At 42.7% G+C, this 24,211-nt stretch overlaps 2 protein-coding genes across 2 annotated transcripts in view; both read right to left on the bottom strand.

The window, feature by feature from the left end:
• Positions 1-10,847, bottom strand: part of LOC309391621 (disintegrin and metalloproteinase domain-containing protein 21-like) — a gene marked incomplete at its 5' end in the record, with an annotated part of 40,226 nt that extends 29,379 nt beyond the window's left edge. Inside the window, 5 exons of the mRNA XM_081952293.1 lie at positions 2,520-2,596; positions 3,853-3,931; positions 5,807-5,868; positions 7,400-7,485; positions 10,697-10,847. Coding sequence (XP_081808419.1) covers positions 2,520-2,596; positions 3,853-3,931; positions 5,807-5,868; positions 7,400-7,485; positions 10,697-10,847 — 455 coding nt within the window. The remainder of the gene's footprint in view (positions 1-2,519; positions 2,597-3,852; positions 3,932-5,806; positions 5,869-7,399; positions 7,486-10,696) is intronic.
• Positions 10,848-16,936: 6,089 nt separating this feature from the next.
• OR2AT4 (olfactory receptor family 2 subfamily AT member 4) lies at positions 16,937-17,932 on the bottom strand (the record flags this gene model as incomplete). Its single annotated transcript, XM_081952292.1, has 1 exon — positions 16,937-17,932. One exon carries the CDS (start codon positions 17,930-17,932, stop codon positions 16,937-16,939), a length of 996 nt encoding a protein of 331 aa, XP_081808418.1.
• Positions 17,933-24,211: the final 6,279 nt, after the last annotated feature.

Genomic DNA, 24,211 nt, shown 5'->3' with positions numbered 1-24,211 from the left:
TGTTGGATCCTCTCTAGGGTTTTCTCTGATACCCCTCAGTCTAACAGCGTACTCCATAGATCTGAATTGCATCATGATAATCTCCTTATCCATCCTCTGCATATTCCCCTCCATTTCAACAAATTTCAAATCTGTTTCCTTCGTTTTAGTTTCCAAATCCAAAGCCAGATGATTAACTTTGCTGTCCACCTTAAGAACAACTTCTGACAGACCTGTAGCTAAAGTGTGTAATTTTTTATCAAGTTGATCATGTTTTTTAATGGTATCCTGAACCATTTCTTTAACCTCCTTAATTTCTTTGCGTAAAAAAGCATTTTCTTCCCTTATAAAGTCCTTGAAATCCTGATAATTTATTGTGGCACCTGGTGAAGCTTTTTTTTCCGTTGCCATAATTAATAATTCTTACAGCCGCCTCTAGCTGTCACCATTCAATTAACTTTCGTTTTCCTTAGGTATTCAGCTGTAAATTAATACTTGCAAATGTTTCTTTCTAAGTTGCTCGAAATTAAAACTTTGACATTTAAGTAGTTCAGGTTATGTAAACTGGCTTAAAGATTGTTAATAGTTAGGGTTGTTTCAGCCGTTCCGCCTTTATTGCCCCAGCTATCAGCAGGTAATTAGCTTTCGTTTTCTGTAGGTTTTCAGCTATAAATCAACGCCATTTTGAATCCTTTGTTCTAAGCCCACGCCTCTCGAACTCAGCAGTAGTGTTCTTTTTAAAGAGATTTCTTTTTTTTTTTTTTTTTTTTTTCTTCCCCCAATTAAAACTTAAAATACTTGCAAAAGTCTTGCTTCCTTCTTGGGATGTTAAGATGTTAAGATGTTAAGGCTGTTCCCGGCGACTGGTTCTGCTTTTTTAGCAGAGGTTATCAAAAAGGCAGGAGAATACAACAACTGCGAAGGGGGGCAAACCTCGTCAGACTCCGGACTCCGGAGGGTACACAAGGGCTCAACCCAGCAGCTGAATCTCTCCCTCATAAATTCCAAGAATTTACGAGTGTCCGAGGTGTTAAAGATCGTAAAAAAACACCTCTAACTGTCTCTTGATCTGACAGGCTAAAAAAAAGCCTGCCATCGGCACCGGGAACAAACCGGAAGCCAGTTTCTCACACTTATGACTGTTGCAGCATCCCTCTGGTCACGTGAACAAAATTCAAAAGTCTGGCAACTCATATTTATGACGGTCATAAGTCACTTTTTTCCAGTGTCATCCTAATTTTGAACGGTGCCTAAATGAGCTGTTGTTGGTCAAGGATTACCTGTACGTGAAACCTGAAAGTTTATATTATTATTACTATTATTATTACTACTATTATTATTATATACTTTATTCATTAAACTTGAAACTCAGCCAACTGGACATTCAAAAATGCATTACAAATACCAGTGACTTGTGCTAATGGTTGATACGGTTTGCTGCCAGCGTCCTAGGGATCAATCAAGGACCTTCTTAAAATAATTGATGTTCCGAGTAGTGCAGTTTTTTGCAATTCCGCTGGTGTTATTGCAGGAAGCTGCAATTTGTGGATGTATCTTGTAAAATTCAGTGACGTGCAGTGAGGTGTATGACTGGTGAGGCTGGTGATGTCATCAAACCGCGTGGTTGCTCCGATCGCACGGGTGCAGCCCGACCGGAGAAGTTTCTCTTCTCAGAAATGTCAGAAAGGGACAGGCAGGCTGCCACAGCTCCACTGAGAAGACATTTCTGAGAAGAGAAACTTCTCCTTTCTCCTCCTTCCCCCACTCCCTTCTAGCACTGATGATGTTACCTAGGCATTTTTTGCATCGCGCGAGCCCGGGATCCTTGCAAGGGGAATGGGATCACATGTGCAGGAGGCTCCTCAGCGCCAGCCTAAGATCAGCGCAGCCGCGGTCCCCTTCCCCTGCACACGTGGTCCCATTCCCCTCCTTCCTGAGCCAACATGAAGGGGACCACGGCTGCGCTGATCTTAGGCTGGAGCTGAGGAGCCTCCTGCACATGTGATCCCATTCCCCTTGCAAGGATCCCGGGCTCACCCGATGCAAAAAAATGGCAAGATCGGCGCACTTAGGGCTGCTGCTGCGATGTCCAGGGAGGCTAAACCAAGCCGTGCGCCTCTCCCAGTCACTTTCGCAGCTTCCCGGAGTAATTTGTTTTTATTTTCATGATGAGAGCTGTGAGGCTCTGCCTCCCCTGCCTCCCCTGACTGCACGTCACTAGTAAAATTCTTGGACATGGTGCCAAGTGCCCCGAAGACAGTGGGCATCACATGTTTCATCTATTATTATTATTATTGCATCAACAGAAGTGTTGTTGTTATTATTATTATTGTTGTTGTTGTTGTTGTTATTATTATTATTATTATTATTATTATTATTATTATTATTATTATTATTATTATTATTATGGTAATCTTTGGTGAGATTCACAGCCTTTGGGGCTGGTTGGTAGCACAAAAGTTCAAGTCCTAACCAAAGACTAGGAACTGTTAAGGTGTTGTTGTTGTTGTTGTTGTTGTTGTTGTTGTTGTTGTTGTTACCAAAGTCCGCTGCAGGTAGAGAGGACGACTTGGGAATTTGGGACTCCTTCCACATATCCACTGTAATAGCAATTCTCCTGGAAAGACAGTGGGGGAAAAACCAACCACATTTTCAGAATAAATTCAGATAGAAAGAATTGGCTCAGCTGATAATATTCCAAAGACAAGATTTTTGCCTCATTCCCTTTGGAAGAATCAAATTTGTATAAGCAGTGGTGAGGAAATAAAAGCTTAGGACTTACAATACAATACAATACAATAGCAGAGTTGGAAGGGACCTTGGAGGTCTTCTAGTCCAACCCCCTGCCTAGGCAGGACTTTTGTCACCTCTTCCAGCTCTATTCTGATTCTAAATTCCAGACTGGTTTGGACAAACCTCAGCAGCACTTTTTCATGCAGCTGTTGATAAAAGGTTCCCCTCGCACATACATGCTAGTCCTTCCCAGCTCTAGGGGGTGCTGCTCATCTACGTTTCAAAGCCGAAGAACCAGCTCTGCCCGAAGACGTCTCCGTGGTCATGTGGCCGGCAGGACTCAATGCCAAAAGCGTGTGAAACACTTTTCCCTTCCCACCAAAGGTGGTTCCTATTTTTCTACTTGCATTTTTTACCTGCTTTCGAACTGCTAGGTTGGCAGAAGCTGGGAGAAGTCACAGGAGCTCACTCCATTACGTGGCGCTGGGGATTCGAACCGCCAAACTGCCGACCTTTCTGATTGGCAAGCTCAGTGTCTTAGCCCCTGAGCCACTGTGTCCCTTGCTTTTCAGCTACTAACTATGGAATAATGTTAATACCCGAGGTGTGGTCGTTCCGGGTTCTGGTTGTGTAAGTGAACGAAAAGAAAGCTAAAGTTTTGATTGGAACACAGAAACCTGCAAGAAGTTCATTTAGCGACTGTTCAAAGTTACAACGGCACTGAAAAAAAGAGGACATGACCGTTTTTCACACTTACGACCGTTGCAACATCCTAATGGTCACGTCCTCAAAATTCAGACGCTTGGTAACTAACTCACATTTATGACGGGCTGCAGTGTCCCCAGGGTCACGTGATCCCACTTTGTGACCTTCTGATGGGCAAAGTCAATGGGGAAGCCAGATTCACTTAGCAGTAACCGTGAGTAACCGTGTTACTCACGCAAATGACTGCAGTGATTCACTTAACAAACTTGTCCAGAAAAGTTGTACAACGGGGCAAAATCACGGAACAGATTTCTCACTCAGCAACATAAATTTGGGGCCCCATGGTGGTCGTAAGTCGAAGACTGCCTGCCCTAGACTTATGGGCCATAAAAGACACCAATAGAATTATTCTGTATTGTCCTGCCTAAATCTTACCTGGATATACGGATATTCTGCAACCAGTTCTCCCTTCACATTGTAAGTATAAATCAGCATGTTTTCCCTGGCAAAGAATCTGAAAAAGTAAGAACAAAAAAAATGGAATTTAGCAGGGATGGGCCTTTTATATACAGCATATTACATAGCAAGGCAAGCTACGATGAGGGATGATTTAAAAAATAATCCAAAATATTGAAAGGGAAATAAAGAGTAATTGCAGCTGTGCAAAGTCTATTACAAAAGTATTTTAAGTAGCAATTATCAGTTCAGAAAATAAAAAGACCTAGGATCATATCTGTTAGATACTTGTTCTAACTACAGTGGTTTCCACCAAGGTCCTCTGTTCCGGCGGGAACAGAGGTGTAATCCTATTGGTCGAAGGGTCTGACAGCTCCCTATAAAAGGATGGATTTTTAGTTGGATTGTTCTCACTTGTTGTATTGAATAAAGAGCTGTTGTTACCGTTAAGCCTGTGTGTGCCTATCCATTACCCAATCTAACAATGTCCCCATCGGAGACTGAATCTGGAGAAGAAGATGAGCTGAAACTGGAGCCAACTGGAGATCGAGGGGCTTCGTTGGCTTGGGGAGAAAATGGGGAGGAGCAGGCAAAGTCAGGCCAGGGCCTTTCAGGATTCGGATGCTTGCAGGCAGGGAGGAAAGGGGGCAGGATGACCAGAAGAGGCTAAGCAATGAAAATGAGAGACAGAGCTCAGGCGAGGAGCAAGGACCACCCACTCCTGATCCAAGAGCATGGAGAGTAGAGAGAAGGCGAGAACAGTGCAGGCTGACCCAACTACTTGGGAGGAAAGTACTCCGTCCAAGGGTGAAATGCTACCAGTTTGGGGCAGTTCGCCCGAACCAGTAGTAAAAAATAAAAATAAAAAGTTTTTTTAAAAATGTTCCGATGATCGTACATCACACAGCTGATCTTTGGAACTTTTTAAAAAACTTTTAAAGCATTTTTTTTACTACAGGTTCTCCGAAAACATGGGGGGGGGCGTTTTTGCTCCCAGCAAAGGCTTGCTAGGCCAAAAATGGGGGGTGCTGAGAAAGGAAGGAAGGAAGGAAAAGAAAGAAGGGAGAAAGAAAGAGAAAGAAAGGAGAAAGAAAGAGAGAGAAAGAAAGAAATGGAAAGAAGGAAGAGAGAAAGAAAGAGAAAAGGAAGAAAAAGAAAGGGAGGGAGGCAAAAAGGAGAGGAAGGAAGGACTGCAAACCACTAGAAGCAGTTTAGAGGATAATCCAGAGCTGGAAGGGACCTGGAGATCATCTAGTCCAACCCTGCTCCAGCAGGACATTGTTAAAGTGAGTTTCTGTCTTTTGATCCCCCCAGTCACATGACTACATAGCCACGCCCACCACCAAGCCACGCCCACAGAACTGCTAGTAAATTTTTTTGGATGGAAACTAATCAAGGAGAAAAGGCACCTGGAATTAAGGAGTAACTTCCTGACAGTGAGGACAATTCACCAGTGGAACAGCTGGCCACTAGAAGTTGCAAATTATGCTCCATCACTGGAGATATTTAAGAAAAGATTGGACAACCGATTGTCTGAAATGGTATAGGGCAGGGGTGTCCAAACTTGAGAACTTTAAGACTTGTGGACTTCAACTCCCAGAATTCCCCAGCCAGCCATGCTGGCTGGGGAATTCTGGGAATTGAAGTCCACAAGTCTTAAAGTTCTCAAGTTTGGACACCCCTGGTATAGGGCTTCCTGCCTGAGCAGTGGGTTGGACTAGAAGACCTTCGAGGTCCCTTCCAGCCCTATGATTCTACGTATTGTCTTCATTACATTCACACTTCCCAATTATGGTTTTTGATGAGGCTTTTAAAAAATGTTTTATTTTTATGTTTTATGACATAAAAGAGTTGCTTTTCTTAAATCTAGAAGGAGAGAAAAACAATTAGTCCATCCATCCACACGATCCATTAAAAGGAAGCGGCCACTTACTGTTGTTTCAGATGCACAATTCTGTATTGTCTTTCCACTTTAATCATGTAACTCAAATGCACCTGAAGTGAGATGGACAAAAATGCAGAACGGTTCATTACTATTTTGATCCTCCAATTCTTGCCTTCGGGGCCACTTTGAATAACGATTCATGTCGATTCACAGGGTGAATATATATCCCTATCTCTATCTCTATCTCTGTCCCTATCTCTTTAGAACTCTCTATATCTATCTATCTATCTATCTATCTATCTATCTATCTATCTATCTATCTATCTATCTATCTATCTATCTATCATCTATCTATCTATGTAATTCAGCAGGTTCTGATAGGTTCCAGAGAACCGGTAGCAGAAATTTTGAGTAGTTCAGAGAACTGGCAAATCCTTTCCCCAGGAGTGGGGAGGGAATGAGGATTTTGCAGTATCCTTCCCCTGCCACACACACCAAGCCACACCCACAGAACCGGTAGTAAAAAAAAATAGAATTTTACCACTGATATATATATATATATCTTGTGGTGGGATTCAAACATTTTTACTACTGGTTCTGTGGGCATGGCTTGGTAGGTGTGGCAGGGGAAGGATACTGCAAAATCCCCATTCCTTCCCGATCAGCCGGGATCTCGGGAGGCAGAGGATAGATGGGGGCGAGGCCAGCCAGAGGTGGTATTTGCTGATTCCCCGAACTACTCAAAATTTCCGCTACCATTTCTCCAGAACTGGTCAAAACCTGCTGAATATCACCTCTGATGTGTGTGTGTGTAGTATATATAGAGTATGTATATGTTTGTGTTGTATTTGTGCTGATAAATAAATAAAGGGAGACTAGTATAGATCTATTTCAAGCTATTTAGCTCTCATCAGCTAGCCATACCCTTACTGGGATTTGAACCTATTTGAACCTATATATGTATATACACACACACACATATACACACACATATACACAGGACTCCAGAACTTCCAAAGACAGACAGACAGACAGACAGACAGACAGACAGACAGACACACACACACACACACACACACACACACACACACACAGCTTCATTTTAAAGTTGTATGGCGTCGGCCACCCAGAATCACCTTGTGGCAAGATAGGGAGCAAACAAATTAAACAAACAAGCAAGTAAGCAAGCAAATAAATACATTTAATCCATGGAATTTGAGACTAAAGAAATTTCCATGTTAAAAGTTTGCACGGTCTGCAGAGTGCCATTTATGGCCGTAGTACAGTATTGCTCTTTTTTTTAAAATAACCTTTTTATTATTTCTGACTTTTATTGGTTTTTCACAATCAAGCAGGATTGCTTTGCATCTTAGAGCAAAACATAAACCATGGTTTATAAGTGGCAAATAGCTAAGATCTTCCAAAACCAATTAGTTAGAACCAAGAACGCCCCGTGAAGCCAATTATCTTTGCAAATCTCCTCAGGGTGATTCATTCATTTCTTGGTTTGGCTGAACCAAGTACATGAAAAAGTAACCATGGTGGCTTGACAACTAACTATGGATAATGGTTATGTGAAAATCAGGCAGAGACGGGCAGGATAATGTGGTTTTCCTGGTTTTGAATCAAAACGAAACTTACTTTGCTGTTGTAAAGAGAGGTTGTTTCCAGCTGCAGGGGCTCTATGACTTCTGAGTAAAGATATGTTGCAGACGTGCGGACGAAACCTAAAAAAGAAATATAGAAACAAAGAGGATAAATATTGGCAGGAGTTGCGTGGTTTTTGATGGCGGGACTGGGGCTCTGAGGAGCAACTCACTGCTTGAGAAGTTGGTGGGGTAAGAAAACTTCATCCCTATTCCATCCATCCCTTAGTTCTGGTTTCCGTATAGCTTTTGAAACCTCAACCTGTGTAGTTCTAATGTTTTAATTATTTTTCTACCTTAACAGAAGCCTTGTAGAATAACAGAGTTTGAAGGGATCTTGGAGGTCTTCTAGTCCAAACCCCTGCTCTGGCAGGAAAGCCTATTCCACTCCAGACAAATGGATGCCCAATCTCTTAAAATACTCCAGGAGTATTCTTGTCCTGCCTTCTGGTGCTTTGGAGAATAATCTGACCCGCTCTTCTTTGGGGCAACCCCTCAAATACTGGAATAATGTTATCATGTCCCCCCCAGTCCTTTTGGGCATTTTACAGTTAGATGATATCAAGCATGGACAAGTTAAAAATGCGATTAATAAAGGATGCATCCAAAGAATCATAGAAGACAGCTACATTACACCCCCGAATCCTTCTTTAAATGAAACTAGACATACCCAAAGCCTATTTTATAGGTAGCCCTCAATTTACAATCAATTTAGTGACCAAAGCTAGAACAGCATTGAAGTGACTTATGACTGTTTTTCACCCTTACGACCGTTGCAGCATCCTCGTGGTTACGTGATCAATAATAGAACGTTTAACAACTGACTCGTATTTATGACGTTTGCAGCGTCCCGGGGTTATGTGATCCCCTTTTGCGAACGTCTGACAAGCAAAGTCCATGGCTGAAGCCGGATTCACTTAAGAACCGTGTTGCTAACTTAGTCATTTCATTGATTCGCTTAACAACGGTGGCCAGAAAGGTCATAGCATGGGGCAAAACTCGTTTAGCAACATTCATGTTGGGCTCAGTTGTGTTCGTACGTCAAGGACTACCTGTATCCATTTCAGGATTTACACATATGTAATTGGCATGCATGTGATTTAAACACACATGTGCAGCTCTCCCCGGGGGGGGGGATGTAAACTGAATTTGGGGGAGTTAATTTCGCCCACTCTTTGCACCCACCAGCATTGAGGAAGAGGAGGAGAAGCAGCAACCAGCGTAAACGTGGCGCCCCCAGCCTCCACCAGGAAAAGAGGTGCTTCCCCTCCGCCATTTTGCTGAGGCCCCTCCCTCCACACGGTTCCAACTGTCACCTGTCCTGAAGCCCCGCCCCCTCAGCAGCCCAAGTGCGAAACCCCACCTCCTCAGATTCCAACTTTCAATGGCCACTCAGGACCAAACCCCACCCCTTCTGGCTCCGCCCCACCACTCTCCCATTGGCTCCTTAACTCGGCTCCCTCTCAATGGAAGCCCCACCTCCTTCATGTTTTTGAGAAGCAGCCTTTGCCCCACGTCCTGCCTCCCTCATGCCCCACCCCTTCATCTGCCACTCAGGTCCAAGCCCCACCTCTTCCCAGGCTTCCAATGAAAGCTGCATGCATCTCCCAATAGACAGAAAAATAGGTGCAGCTGCAGAGACTTCTGGGTAATTTTAGTCCACTTGTCCTATCTCACAGGGTTGTTGTGAGGACAAAATTAGAAGAAATAACCAGGAAGGGGCGTTGAGCTCTGAAAGAGAAGAACAGATATAAGAGCTAATAATAGCTCTTATAATAAATATAATAATAATAATAATAATAATAATAATAATAATAATAATAATAATAATAATAATAATAATAATAATAATATAAATATATATATATATAATATAAATATATTATATAATAATATAAATATAATAATATATAATAATATAAGGTATATATAACATTTAATAATATAAATATACAGTATTATAATAATAGGATAATCAGGATGGTGGGATTATTATTATTATTTAAACTCGGGCCATTAAAATGCATAGTGCAATTTCGAAACCATCCTAAGGAAGGTTGTGTTTTTCAGAGCAATCAGACAGTGTTTTGATTCTTTGATGCAATTTTACTGACTTTGTGTTCTCTGTTTCTATTGCACATTTTGGCAGAGTCCGTTCGGAATTAGGCATCAGTGCCTAAACTGAATAAACTACTGTACATTAATTATAATTTATTCCTAATTCCCAGGCTTGGTTTCTGGATAAAACTGGAGAAGGGTTTTACTCACTTACTTATTCTATTTGCAGAATGGCAAAATTTATTTGCTTATTTAATCTATTTGCATATTGCCAAATTTACTTGCTCGCTTATGCCATTTGCATTTTGACAATTTATTTGCTTATTTATTTTATTTGCATATTCCCAAATTTATTTGCTTATTTATTCTATTTGCATGTTGCCAGATCAGTTGATTAGAGAAAGCCCAGGGCGTAAATTTCACAAACATTAAATAAACCACTAACTAGAACAGCATACAAATAATATAATATTAATAAATAAAAACAGAAAAAAATGACAAACAGGAAAATAGTTAACAGTATCTCTAGAAAAAAGATCAAAAGGTATGCAGAATCTTGCTTGATCTGGCAGAAAATAGTCAGAAAACAAATAAATGAGCACTAATAAAATTATTTGAAATCTGCACAACAGGAATGTTTAAAATCAAAATTGTAAACAGAATAGTAATAATAGATAACACAACCAAATACTGGTAGTGTAATAGTACTAGTGCAGTAGTAGTAAATGTAGTAGGTATTATAATACTAACACGATTGTTAATAACATGGAAAGAAGGTAACAACTTAGAGCTAGTAGTAATAATAATGACGATATGGAAAAAATAGATAACACACACAAATTGCACGGCGACAATAGGACACTGTACTGTAATTAAACTGATTTCCTTTTAAAAAAACAACAGTTTATTATAGTGTTTACCACATATTCTAGGGCAGCGGTTCTCACACGATGCATAGATTTCAACTCCCAGAATTCCCCAGACAACATTCTGGCAGGGGGATTCTGGGAGCTGAAATCCACCCACATTAAAGCATGCCAGCTGGGGAATTCTGGGAGTCGAAGTCCACCCGTGCTGGCTGGGGAATTCTGGGAGTCAAAATTCACCCTTAAAGCATGCTGTCTGAGGAATTCTGGGAGTTGAAGTCTGCTGGGAAAAGGAATAAGAGCATCCACCTGCCCCAGGTAGAGGCTCCACCCCCTCTTCTCTAGCCCCGCCCATAGTGGTCCTTTGCCTGGCCTTCCTCTCGCTGTGGGCCGTTGCCCGGGGCAACCAAGCAGCAGCCAGAGGGATGAAGGCAACCGCCAGGCCCCTGGCAGGAGCATCAGGGCCTCTGTGACCCCTTGATTAAGTGGGTTCAGAGCCCCCTGGGGCACCAGCCCCATACCCCCCAGCGGTGGGGTCTCTGGAGTGGTATCTCCCCTCCGACAGCGGCTACTTCCTCCCCTTCCAGGTGACACCCCCCACCTCAAAAGGGCCTGCTGAGCCATTTCCTCAGGGCATGTGCAGAGTTCTAGCCCTTCTGGAGAGATAAGCAAGGACTAGCCTGTCAAAAGGGAAAAGAGCAAACTTGGTTAGAGCAGGGGGGAGGTCAAAAAAGTCAAGATGGTGGCCGGGAATGCCTCTACCTGGCGAACTGTGAAATGGGCAGCTTTGTCAATTTGGCAAATAAATATGTATATTTATTTATTTAGGACCTGCACAGAGGGCCTTTCTTTTCAAGGACAATCTTCCTTTTATCTTTATTTTATTTTATCTGGCTTCCTTTTGGAAAGCTGCCCATTAGATTTATTTCATTTCGTGATTGATTTCCTTGCTTCGGCTCTTGAATTTTCCTCTGTAAAAGCAAAGTTATAAACATAAAGAATGACAGCTTTATTATTTTTTTCGGATTTGTCCAAACCTTTTTGGACGTCTGGCCTTTATTTTCTGGCAAGAAAACACTGTAGCTGTCATGATGTAAACTCTGGGCCTGCCTTGACGTTTTATGGACACCCCTGTTAAGAATCAGCTGATCATGTCTCAGTGTCTCTGACCATGTGCAGAGTGCCTTCCCTTCTGGAAAAGCTGGCTCCACAAAGGCATCCTCATGAAAGGGGGTATCCTCTTAGCATCCCCCCTTCATGAGATCCTGCAAAGATGGCCCCCAGTGTGCCCTTTGTCCTTGCCCTCGCCTTTCTTTCTTTCTTCCTTTTCTTTTCTTTTCTTTCTTTCTTTCTTTCTTTCTTTCTTTCTTTCTCCTCCTCTTTCTTCCTTCCCTCCCTCCCTTCCTTCCTCTCTTTCCTTCCTTCCTTCCTTTCATTCTTTCTCCTCTCCTCTCCTTTCTTTCTTTCTTTCTTTTTTCTCTTTCCTTCCTTCCTTTCTCTTTCTTTCTCTTTCCTTCCTTTCCTACTCTTTCTTTCTTTCTTTCTTTCTTTCTTTCTTTCTTTCTTTCTTTCTTTCTGTCTTTCTCCTCCTCCTCTTCCTTCCCTCCCTCCCTCCCACCCTTCCTTTCATTCTTTCTCCTTTCCTTCCTTCCTCTTTCTTTCTTCCTTTCTTTTTTCTTCCTTTCTTTTTTCTTCCTTCCTTTCTTTCTTCCTCTCTCTCTCTTTCCTCCCTCCCTTCCTTTCTTCCTCCTCTCCTTCCTTCCCCTTCCTTCCTTCCTTCCTTTCTTTCTTTCTTTCTTTCTTTCTTTCTTTCTTTCTCCCTCTCTCCCTCCCTCCCTCCCTTCTTTCTTGTTTTTATTTAATTTGAATCCCACCTTTATTAGTTTTCTAAGTAATTGAAGAAGATGAAGATATCCACCATACCTTTCTCCTCCTATTTCCCCCAACAACAACAACCCTGTGAGGTGGGCTGGGCTGAGAGAGAAAGTGTAAAAGGCCCAAAATCACCCAGCTTGCTTTCATGCCAAAGGGAATTTACTTCTCCAGCTTGGCTTCCTCAAAAGGAAAGGGCATTGTCAATCGGCCCTTAATGCCATTTCTAAGTCTACAAAGGCATTATATTTATCGGTTGCCCTTGAGTTATGACCACCACTGAGCCCAAAATTTCCACTGCTAAGCAAGACAACTGTTAAAGGAATTTTGCCCCATTTTATGCTGTAGTTGTAATTGAATCACTCCAGTTGTTAAGTGTCTGAATTTTGACCACAAGGATGCTGCAAAGGTCGTTAAGTGGGTGAAAACCCATCATAAGTCACTGTTTTCAGGGCTGTTGTAACTTTGGCCATGAACCGAACCGGCGTATGTTCATTCCTAGCAAACTTTGATGAATTTTGAGGAAAAAGTGTTGATTGTACTTACTCTTTCTTTCTTTCTTTCTTTCTTTCTTTCTTTCTTTCTTTCTTTCTTTCTTTCTTTCTTTCCCTTTCTTTCTTTCCTTCCTTCCTTCTTTTCTTTTCTTTTCTTCCTACCTTCCTTCCTTTCTCTCTCTCTCTTTCTTTCTCTCTCTTCCTTCCTTCCTGCATTTTCTTCCTTCCTTCCTTCCTCCCTCCCTCTCTCTCTCTTTCCCCCTTCCTTCCTTCCTTCCTTCCTTCCTTCCTTCCTTCCTTCCTTCCTTGCCTCTTTCCTGAATTTTCTTCCTTCTTCCTTCCTTCCTTGTATTTTCTTTTTCAAGGCCGCTCTTGGTCTTTCTCCCCTTAAGGAAGTGAAGACGCCAAATGAGAAAATCCGAAGTTAGTAGCACTCGCTCTGCACGGCAAGAAAAGAAATAATTTCCTCCAATCTCCTCCGTTTCTCGATGATCCGGAGAAGTTGAAAATTAAAGGACTGAGATGAGAGCAATGCTTGAAGTCCTGGGGAAAAGCGTCAAATATATGGTTGTCACTTGGAAGGGCTTCACTACCTAAACCCCAGATGTGAGTAGTGACAACGTTGGAAGTTACACAGAGCTCCTGGTAGGTGAGTGGTCTTCAATTTTTCCCCGTCATTAGAAATAGTGAATAGCGATAACGGAGAATATTTCATTGCTCAGGGTTGAAATGAGGTTTTATTATCGACGCTCTTCGAGCTTGGTGGTTTTCTTGCAGATGTTTCAGGGCCCAGCTAGCGAATGTCATCAGGGCTAGAGGAAGGGAAGGAGAAAGGAAAAAGGAGGAGAAGGAGAAAGAGAAGGAGGAGGATTGTGGGGTCCTTGGTGTTCTCTTAGCTTGTCTTATTGCAGACATTGCATGACCCAACTACGGAACATCATCAATGCTAGAGGAGGAGGAGGAGAAAGGAAAAAAGGAAGGAAAAGGAGTAGAAGGAGAATGGAGAGAAGGAGAAGGCAAAGAAGGGGAAGGAGAAAGAGAAGGATTGTAGGGTCCTTAGCGTTCTCTGAGCTTGTTTTATGGCAGACATTTCATGAACCAACTGGGGAATGTCATCAGTGCTAGAAGAGAAACTGTTTGCAGAGAGGAGAATGGGAGGAGGAGGAAGAGGAGGAGTCATAAAGCAGCTGAGGATGGAGATGCCTTCTCTGAGCTTGTGGGTTGGTTTCCGAACATTTCATTACCAAGCTACGTAACACCTTCAACAAAGTTTAAGGAATGTCTGCATCTGTGTTTTTCTGCTTATAAAGGCTCTGTGCGGTCTGTAGGTCTTGAGATGGGTCAGTGTGGGTCACATCAGCTGAGGGTCACTGAGAGATGAAGTGCTGGTTGGGGAAGGGGCATTTGTGGGTCGGTTGTGGGTCGATGCAGTTGGTGGTTGGTGTGGGGTTGATTTGGATTCCGAGGGTTTTGTAGGCTGCTTGTAAGTTGATGTGTCTCACCACCTTTTGGGCTGCTCACAATTTTTTGTGGGACTGGTTCCGTGGAGGAAAGTTTTCCCCACAGACGGGATGTGGTTTGCTGGCGTGGCCTGGTTTTGGGCATGCTGTGAACTGGTGCCAGTCCATGGGCCTGGCTTTGGAGACCCCTGATGTAATAAGCATATCATCAACAAAATGATGATTAGGGGACTGGGGACTAAAACATATGAAGAACGGTTGCAGGAACTGGGTATGTTTAGCTTAAGAGAAAGAAGGACCAGGGGAGACAGGAGAGCAGTCTTCCAATATCTCAGGGGTTGCCACAAAGAAGAGGGAGTCAAACTATTCTCCAAGGCAACTGAGGACAGAACAAGAAGCAATGGGTGGAAACTAATCAAGGAGAGAAGCAACTTAGAACTAAGGAGAAATTTCCTGACAGAACAATTAATCAGTGGAACAGCTTGCCTCCAGGAGTTGTGAATGCCCCAACACTGGAAGTCTTTAAGAAGATGTTGGATAGCCATTTGTCTGGAACGGTGTAGGGTTTCCTGCCTAGGCAGGGGGTTGGACTAGAAGACCTCCAAGGTCCCTTCCAACTCTGCTATTGTATTGTATTGTAAAATATGGACATTCAAATCATTAAAACGTCAAAGTCAGATTAATATATATATATAGCCGAAAACACCAGGGTGTAGGTATGCTGGTCTTGTTGTATTCGGGTCTTTTCCCATGTAAGATTGAGATCGTCTTGGCAACGTTTCGCGAGGTCTCATTTGCCATTTCGTGTTTTAACGGCCTGGAGCCCCACTCACCACCCGGGCCGTTACAACACGAAACAACAACGGACGCACAGCCAGCACCAATCAGCACCAATCTACCAATCATGATACAGCCACATAACCAATCAATCCACTTACTGAAACAAAGCCAGCATTCCACACACCCCCACCAAGATTTATAGAAAGACGGCAGCTCCGACCATGCTTTAAGCCCCAAACCTAGCCTGAAGATGGCGAGTGAGACCTCGCAAAACGTTGCCAAGACAATCTGAATTTTACATGGGAAAAGACCCGAATACAACAAGACCAGCGTGCACACACACACACACACACACACGTTTGTTTGTTTTCGTAGATTTTCAGGGGTGTAGGTATGCTGGTCTTGTTGTATTCGGGTCTTTTCCCGTGTAAGATTGAGATTGTCTTGGCAACGTTTCGACGAGGTCCCACTCGCCATCTTCAGGCTGGTGTTTTCGGCTTCATGCTTGTGCGAATAAGGCGTGATCGGAGCTGTCATCTTTCTATAAATCTTGGTGTGTGTGTGTGTGGAGTGCTGGCTTTGTTGCTGTAAACGGATTGATTGGCTGTGTAGTTGCATCCTGATTGGTAGATGGAGTTAATGTTTGTAGATTGGCTGTTTCGTATCATCCTGTGTGGCTGAGGTGCTGGCTGTGTGTCCTTTGTTCTTTTGTGTTGTAACGACCTGGGTGGTGGGTGGGGTTCGTTTGTTGACTAGGGCTGGTTTCCAGATGTCTGCTAGGCGGGAGGTATCGTCACGTTTATTCATGTTGTGGGTTTTTTTCTCTATTTCGATGGCTTCCATAATCATTCTCTTGTTGGAAGTGTTCTGTTTTGGAGATTAACCTGGCTCCTTCAAAATTGATTTCATGTCCTGTAGCTTTAAGGTGCTGGAAAAGGGAGGAAGTTTGTTCTTTTTTTCTTACTCCATTCTTGTGTTCTGCGATGCGTGCATTTATTCTCCTATTCGTCTGTCCTATGTATGTTGCAGGGTAGATTTTGCATGGTATTTCGTGGACTCCTTGGTTTTCTAGCTGGATTTTGTCTTTGGGGTTTCTTAAGATGTTGGCTATTTTTTGGTCAGTGGTGAAGGCTGTCTTGATATTGTACTTGTGGAGAATTTTCCTGCTTTTATCTGTGGTGCCTTTGATGTAAGGGAGGAGGGCGATGCCGTTGTCCTGTTCTGTGTCTCGGTTCTTGGGGGGGGAGTCTCCCTTTGGATTAGGTTGGTGATTGTTTTCCTTTAGAATCCGTTGGAGATTAATACGTTTGTGATAGTGTGTCAGTCAGTTTTCAGGTGGTCTTTGCCGGCTAGGCGTTTGGTTCTGGAGATGAGGGTCTTGGCTACAGAGTTGATCTGTGCAGGGTGGTGATGGGGTTGTACTTTTAAGTAGTGGTTAGTGTGTGTTTTTTTCCGGTAGATGGTGTGTCCTACACCATCCCACACTGCTCCAACACTGGAGGTTTTCAAGAAAAGATTGAACAATTATTTGTCCAGAATGGAATAAGATCTCCTGTTCAAGCAGGGGGTTGGACTAGAAGACCTCCAAGGTCCCTTCCAACTGTATGGTTCTATGATTCTTTGGATGCATTCTTTATTAATCACATTTTTAATTTGTCCATGCTTGACATTATCTAACTGCAGAATGCCCAGATGCTTGCAGGCTTCATCCTGATGACTCTTGTCTTCAACTCAAGCTTATCAGCAAATGTAAAACAACTCTTTTCGATGCACAAATAATATCTAGCTGAAATTATAATACAGTGCAGTAGGCATAAAATAAAATGTCCAATATTTTAATGTTGTTTTCAACCAGCTGTCCCTCCAAAATATACAAGAGTTTACCGGCTCTTAGTCAGAGAAGACTAACAAGTCCTGGGGCTCATGTAATTAGGTGCGGCGGAATCTAATTTATATTAAAGGCTTCCACTAATAGAAAACCCACATGAATTAAAACAGAGTTTTAAATCTCCTTCGGCCCCATTTGGTGTAAACAGAGTCTCCCTTTCTGCACGGAGAAGCGTTTTGAGAACGCCAGCTGTCTCACTGCCCTCTTGATGTCCCTATTTCTCAGAGTGTAAATCAGAGGGTTGACCAAAGGCGTTAAAATGGCAAAAGTCATGTCGCTCAGAATGTGGATGTCGCTGGGCATCTGGACGCGGTAGGAGAGAAAGGCCAGAGCAATGGAGGAGTAGTATATGATGACCACCACCAGGTGGGAGAAGCAAGTGGAGAAGGTCTTCCTGCGGCCTTCCTTGGACTTGATCCGCAGGACCGAGACCATGATGCAGGTGTAAGAGATGACCACCAGCAGCAGCGGGCCGAAGGCCACGGCCATCGAAATGGTAAAGCCCAGGAAACTCTGGAACGTGGTGTAGGCATTTTGGCACGCAGCCTGGACCACCGCCAAGTGGTCGCAGAAGCAGTGGTTGACCCTGGGCGTCTCGCCGAAGGTCAGCTGGGAAGCCTGGACCACCGGCTGGATGGGGACCAGCAGCGCGCAGAACCACGCCCCCGCAGCCAGCTGTAGGTTCTTCTGCTCCGTCATCTGTGCCGCGTAGTGCAAGGGGTGGCAGATGGCCTCGTAGCGGTCGTAGGACATCACCACCAGGAGGAAGGTCTCCGTCACCGCCAGCCCGTGGAAGAAGTACATCTGCAAGAAGCACCCCTTGGAGGAGACCCGCTTGGCATCGACCAAGAACATGGCCAGCATTCGGGGGATGGTTAGGGTGGTCAGCAGGATGTCCAAGACGGAAAGGTTGATCAGGAAGAAGTACATGGGCTTGTGGAGTTTGGGGTCGGTGGCTACAGCCACAACGATGGTGACGTTGCTAGAGAGGATGAGCAGATAGAAGGCGAGGAAGATGAAGAAGAGGAGAAACTGGTGATCCTGGAGGCTGGGGAAGCCGACAAGCCAGAAGGATGGGACAGAACCACCCGTAAAGTTGCATGTCTCCATTTTGTGAAAGGCTCACGGGGCCTAGTAAACAAAACAGAGGAGGCCAGAGGGGAGGGGAGGGTCAGCTTTGCCCATAAATAACACTGGCACTTATATACCGCTTCCCAGGACTTTCACAGCCCTCTTTAAGTGGTTTACAGAGTCAACATATCGACCCAAACAATCTGGCTCCTCATTTCACCCACCTCCTAAGCATGGAAGACTAAGTCAACCTGGAGCCGATCAGGATCGAACTGCTGGCAGTCAGCAGAATTAACATACAATACTGCATTCTAAACACTGGGAAGGAAGGAAGGAAGGAAGGAAGGAAGGAAGGAAGGAAGGAAGGAAGGTGGAAGGAAGGAAGGAAGGAAGGAAGGAAGGAAGGAAGGAAGGAAAGAAGAAAGAAAGAAAGAAAGAAAGAAAGAAAGAAAGAAAGAAAGAAAGAAAGGGCAATAGCCCTTGGACTTATGTGCAGCTTCACAGTGCTTTCCAGTCCTCTTTAAGTGGTTTATGGAGTCAGCCTCTTTCCCCCAACTATCTGGCTCCTCATTTTACCCACCTTGGAAGGATGGAAGGCACAGATAACTCTGAGCTGGTTAAGATCGAACTGTTGGCAGTGGGCAGAGTTAACCTGCATACTACATTCTAACCATTGTGCACCATGGATGGATGGAAGGAAGGAAGGAAGAATAGAAAGAGCAATAGCCCTTAGACTTATATACCGCTTTCCAGTGCTTCCCAGCCCTCTCTGAGCGGTTTACAGAGTCAGCCTCTCTTGCCCCCAACCATCTGGGTCCTCCTTTGACCCACCTCAGAAGGACGGGAGGCTGAGTCAACCTGGAGCCTGGTGGGATTTGAACTGCCAAATTGCAGGCAGCCAGCAGGCAGCAGAAGGAGCCTGCAGTACTGCGTTGTAACCACTGCGCCACCTTTGCAAAGTCCTTCTATTCGTTGAGTTTATTCTAATTGATCATAATTAATACATTATATAAAATAGAATGAAATATGTGTGTGTCCAATCACACTTGGCCAATAAAAAATTCTATTCTATTCTATTCTATTCTATTCTATTCTATTCTATTCTATTCTATTCTGATTTCATTCTCTTCTCTTCTCATCTCTTCTGCATTTATTTATATACAAGCGACCCTGATATGAATGCATGGGGAAGAAGACAATCACAATTCCTCACCTCAAACCATCTCCGCAAAGCCTTTTCCTGCGAGTCATTTTGTTCCAGCTTTGCACAGGAGAAGGCGGCTAACGAGAGAGGAATGTAAATTGTTATGCAGGGGCCATCAGCTGAAACGAAGACGGACTAAAATACTATTTGTGCAGTTTGGCTGCAACTGAGCCAAGTCCCACGAGACGGAGCCTTCATGAAGATATGGATTGATTTTATTTTAACAAGGTTTTTGAGCAAGGAAAATAAAACTAAACTAAAAACCTGCATCCTCTTCTCTCGAGAACTGAGAAAAAGATAATTTTCCCAGAGCCACAGGCAGGGTATAAATTATATTTCTACAGAGAGACAAAACTACAACTCCTTTTCAATTCTTTATTCAGTGCTTTATTCAGTTGAGCAGGGGTTGGACTAGAAGACCTCCCAGGTCCCTTCAAACCCTACAATTCTATGATTCTTTGGATCCATCCTTTATTAATCACATTTTTAACTGGCCCATGCTTGATATTATCCAACTGTAAAATGCCCAGAAGGACCAGGGGGGACATGATAGCATCTTCCAATATTTGAGGGGCTTCCACAAAGAAAATCTATTCTCCAAAGTCCCTGAGGGCCGGACAAGAAGCAACGGATGGAAACTAATCAAGGAGAGAAGCAACTTAGAACGAAGGAGAAATTTCCTGAAAGGGAGGACAATTAACCAGTGGAACAACCTGCCTCCAGAAGTTGTGAATGCTCCAATACTGGAAATTTTAAAGAAGACGTTGGATATCCATTTGCCTGAAGTAGTGTAGGGTTTCCTGCCTGAGCAGGGGGTTGGACTAGAAGTCCGCCAAAGTCCCTTCCAACTTTGTACTTGCAGGATTCTGTTAACGTAACGTTACAATAAATAAGTAAAGTCTTAACAATAATCTTGCAATAAATTAAGGAGAAATTTCCTGATAGTGAGAACAATTAATTAGCAGAACGACTTGCCTCCAGAAGTTGGGAGTGCTCCACCACTGGAGGTTTGGACAGGCATTTGTCTGAAATGGTAGAAAGTCTTGTGCCATAAGCTGGGGGTTGGACTAGACTAGAAGATCTCCAAGGTCCCTTCCAGCCCTGGCTTTCTATGTTTTACATTTTTCTATTTCTTTTGTTAGAAAGGCCCGTTTTTGCTTTCTGATTATTTTAGTTGCCTTTCTTTAATATACCTTTCCATGTTGGAAAACAAGTTTTGCCCAATTTAAAAATAATAATCAAAGAACTTGGTGTAGCTGTTATTGAGCAGTATAATGTCTACCAAAAACAAAGGTTTGGGCCTAAAACTGGGAAAAAAACCATTTAAAGTTATTTTTAAAATGGTTTGCTTTTGTGAGTTTCTCAACTTTTAAAATATTTCTTCCCAGTCTAAGCACAAAACTCCATTATTATTATTATTATTATTATTATTATTATTATTATTATTATCATCATCATCATCATCATCATCATCATTGATTATGTTTCAAAGGTTTATGAAAAGTTAAGAACTCCGTTATTAAGCCTTCCTCAATTAATCTCTGAGTAGATTCCCACCAACTTCAAGATCCCAAGGACACATCTTGGAAGCTACACCTTTGCTTAGTTTATAGATGATGCCTTTCCTTAAATATGAAAATAAATACATTTATTGTTCAAATGGGTACATCTCAATAGAAATGACTCTCAGGGGTGTACAACAATCCACTAAAATAATAATATAAAACAGTAATCACAAAAACAGGAGCAACTGTTATGAAAATTATTATTAAAAATAAAGAATAAAAATGGAGTGATTAAGTATATTAATTACAGCAACCACAATACAATACCCTGGTCCTTCTTTTCATTAAACTAGATATACCCAATTCCAAGGAATTACAAGACGCTTGCTCCTGGGGAGGAAAGCGATGGAAAATCTAGACAGCAGACTAAAAAGCAGAGACCTCACTCTGTCAACAAAGATGTGTCTAGTCAAGGCTACAGTTTTCCCAGTTGCAATGGATGTCTGTGAAGGTTGGACCATAAGGAAGGCTGAGGGCCAAAGAATGGAGGCCTTTGAACTCTGGTGCTGGAGAAGAAGACTCCTGCATTGAGTCCCTTGGACTGCAAGGCCATCCAACCGGTCAGTCCTGGAGGAGATCCACCCTGGCTGCTCTTTAGAAGGCCGGATCCTGAAGGGGAAACTCAAAAGACTTTGGCCACCTAATGAGAAGGAAGAAGGACTCCCTGGAGAAGAGCCTCATGCTGGGAATGATGGAGGGCAAAAGAAAAAGGGGATGGCAGAGAATGAGGTGGCTGGATGGAGTCATGGAAGCAGTCTGCATGAGCTTCAATGGACTCCAGAGGATGGGAGAGGACAGGAAGGCCTGGAGGAACGTGGTCCATGGGGTCACGATGAGTTGGACACGACTTTGCAACAAAATACAACAACCCAGTTCCAGTAACCTTTCTTTATATGTTTTAGCCTCTTATTTTTCCTAATCGTCTTTGTCTCTCTTCTCCGCACTGAGCCTCAACATATGATCACCAGGGGGTTGAGAGTTTATTGGGTTTTGTAGTGGAGTTTTACTTCAGTAAATTGCCCAGAGTCATCATGAGTGAGTTGGGCGGCCATATCAATTTTCTTAATAAATAAATAAAAATTTTAAAAGAAGCAATGAATCAAGGAGAGAAGCAACCTAGAACTAAGGAGAAACTTCCTAACAGTGAGGACAATTAACCAGGGGAACAGCTTGCCACCAGAAGTTGTAGGTGCTCCATCACTGGAGGCTTTTAAAAAGAGATTGGACAACCATTTACCTGAGATGGTCTAGGGTCTCCTGCTTGAGCACAGGGGTTGGACTAGAAGACCTCCAAGGTCCCTTCCAACTCTGGGATTCTGTATTCTGATTAAACGACCGGAGGCTAAAACATACAAAGAATGCTTGTAGGGATAGGGTATGTCTAGTTTAATGAAAAGAAGAACCAGAGGTGACATGATAGCAGTCTTCTAATATTTGAGGGGCTGCCACAGAGAAGAGGGGGTCAAGCTATTCTCCAAAGCCCTTAAAGGCAGGACAAGAAACAACGGATGGAAACTAATCCAGGAGAGAAGCAACCTAGAATTAAGAATAAATTTCCTGACAGTGAAGACAATTAACCAGTGGAACGGCTTGCCACCAGAAGTTGTAGTGTTTTTTCTCCAGTGGGACCAGTCTATCAGGGCAACCTGGTCTACCCAATTATGGGATGGAGCATACTTTGTCGGCAAAACATAAATGTAACACCAGAAGTTGTAGGTGCTCCATTACTGGAAGGTTTTAAAAAGAGATTGGACAACCGTTTGACTGAAATGGTACAGGGTCTCCTGCTTGAGCACAGGAGTTGGACTAGAAGACCTCCAAGGTTATTCTGCACTCTTTCCAGAGTCTCAACATCTTTTTTATATCATGGGGACCGAAACTAGATGCAATAAAACTGGATTAAATAAAAGGTATCGATTAGAGACTTGACATGCGGGGAAAATTATTTTACTGTCAGGTCTTGTATATCAGATTTTTGTAGTCTATAAAGACTATGCACCTTTTGTATAAGGTGTGCTTTTCAACACCAGTCCAACTGTAGCTGCTGGATGATGGGAACTGTAGTGAAGGACATCTCTGGAAGGCCAAGATTTGGGAAACGGGTTGATCCCATTCAGTCTGTTAAATGGTCTGTAAACAAGGCCAGTGATGCTCGATCAATCATGCTTCAAAAAAGTCTTTTATACTTACCAGCACCTGGCAAATTATCTCTGGGGATTTGTATTGGATGTACGACATCCTGCTGATTTTTACTGGTCCTTCCTTGCAATTGCTTTGATCCTTCTACAACTAACTGGAAGATGTTTATTTGTTAAGTTTATTTGCCTTCCATCTCACTGCAAGTCTACTTAGGGCTACCACAATAAAATAGGAAAAATGATTTTAAAAAGCATAAGCATAACGAAAGAATAATACAATACAAATAAACAAGGCAATACAACGAGTACAATAAAATAAAACGAAAAAGATACTGAAAGACAGCCCATAACATAACATACTGTAAGTCAGGTACAATATCGAAATGAGGATGATTAGTTAATCTCTAAATTAGTCTCTAAATTAGGGGTGGGTTTTTTTTGGATATTCTGGATCTCTGTTAAAACCTGGTCAATGAAAAAAATTATATGATGTTGTCTTTCCAACCTGAATTATGAGAGAGAATTTCTATGAGCATATTTAGCACTTGGGTCTTTCTTCCTGTCGTTTTTCTTTTCCCCTCTTATTGTATGAATATGCACTTACTTGCAAGTTGAAGCGGCAATATTTTTGTCCCTTTCTTCTCGCTAGCAATGTCAGCAATGATTTCATTAAAAAAAAAATGAACCCAGGAAATGCACTGCAAGCTTTTATAAGGAAAAGGGCTTCCCACAGCAGCCTCCCTTCACGAATTCCCACCTGACCGAGTCCTGCTCCCTTTTAAGACCTCAACACCCCTCATTTCCCTGGTTAACAACTCCTGCCCCTTTACCATCCCCAGGCCCCACGGAGGAATGGGAGTAATTGTGAATTGTCCTGCTATTCCTCTTAATTCAAAAACACCAGGTGAAAAAAAATTCGCATTTTAGGTGGTAGGGGAAAGCTCACTTTAGCAGCACCGTTTGAACGTACAGTAGTGGCCTAAATTGTGGAAACCTTTTGGGAAAAGTGTATTTTCTAAAACTAGCTAATAACACCCACTTTTTTTGGGGGGGGGGTAGTACCATAAAATTATATATCAATGGAAAGATAATTGAATCAAGAACGTAATGCAATAACTTTTAGGAAGGATTTGCTATTAGACTAATAGTTATAAAGAAAAAAAAGTGAAACGTAGAAAAGACAAGATGTACAAAAAGTATCGCCATAGAAAAAAAATGAGAAATATAGTATAAAAATGATCACCATGTCAGTTAATACTTACTTTTGCATGAATTACGCCCTTACAAGGTCTTCCCATGGAGAGGACCAAGTCTTTTAGTTCCGCAGCTGTTATAATGTGAAACCAAGATGGAATGATGGCTTCTATTAACTGGGTTTTATTGCTGGGTCGCCTCTGACTAACAAATTTAT

This window comes from Natrix helvetica, assembly GCF_964273705.1.
Source record: "Natrix helvetica genome assembly, chromosome: 4".
NCBI classification, from domain to species: Eukaryota; Metazoa; Chordata; class Lepidosauria; order Squamata; family Natricidae; genus Natrix; species Natrix helvetica.
Note: the sequence above shows the minus strand (reverse complement) of the source record. Positions and strands in the feature narration are given on the sequence as shown.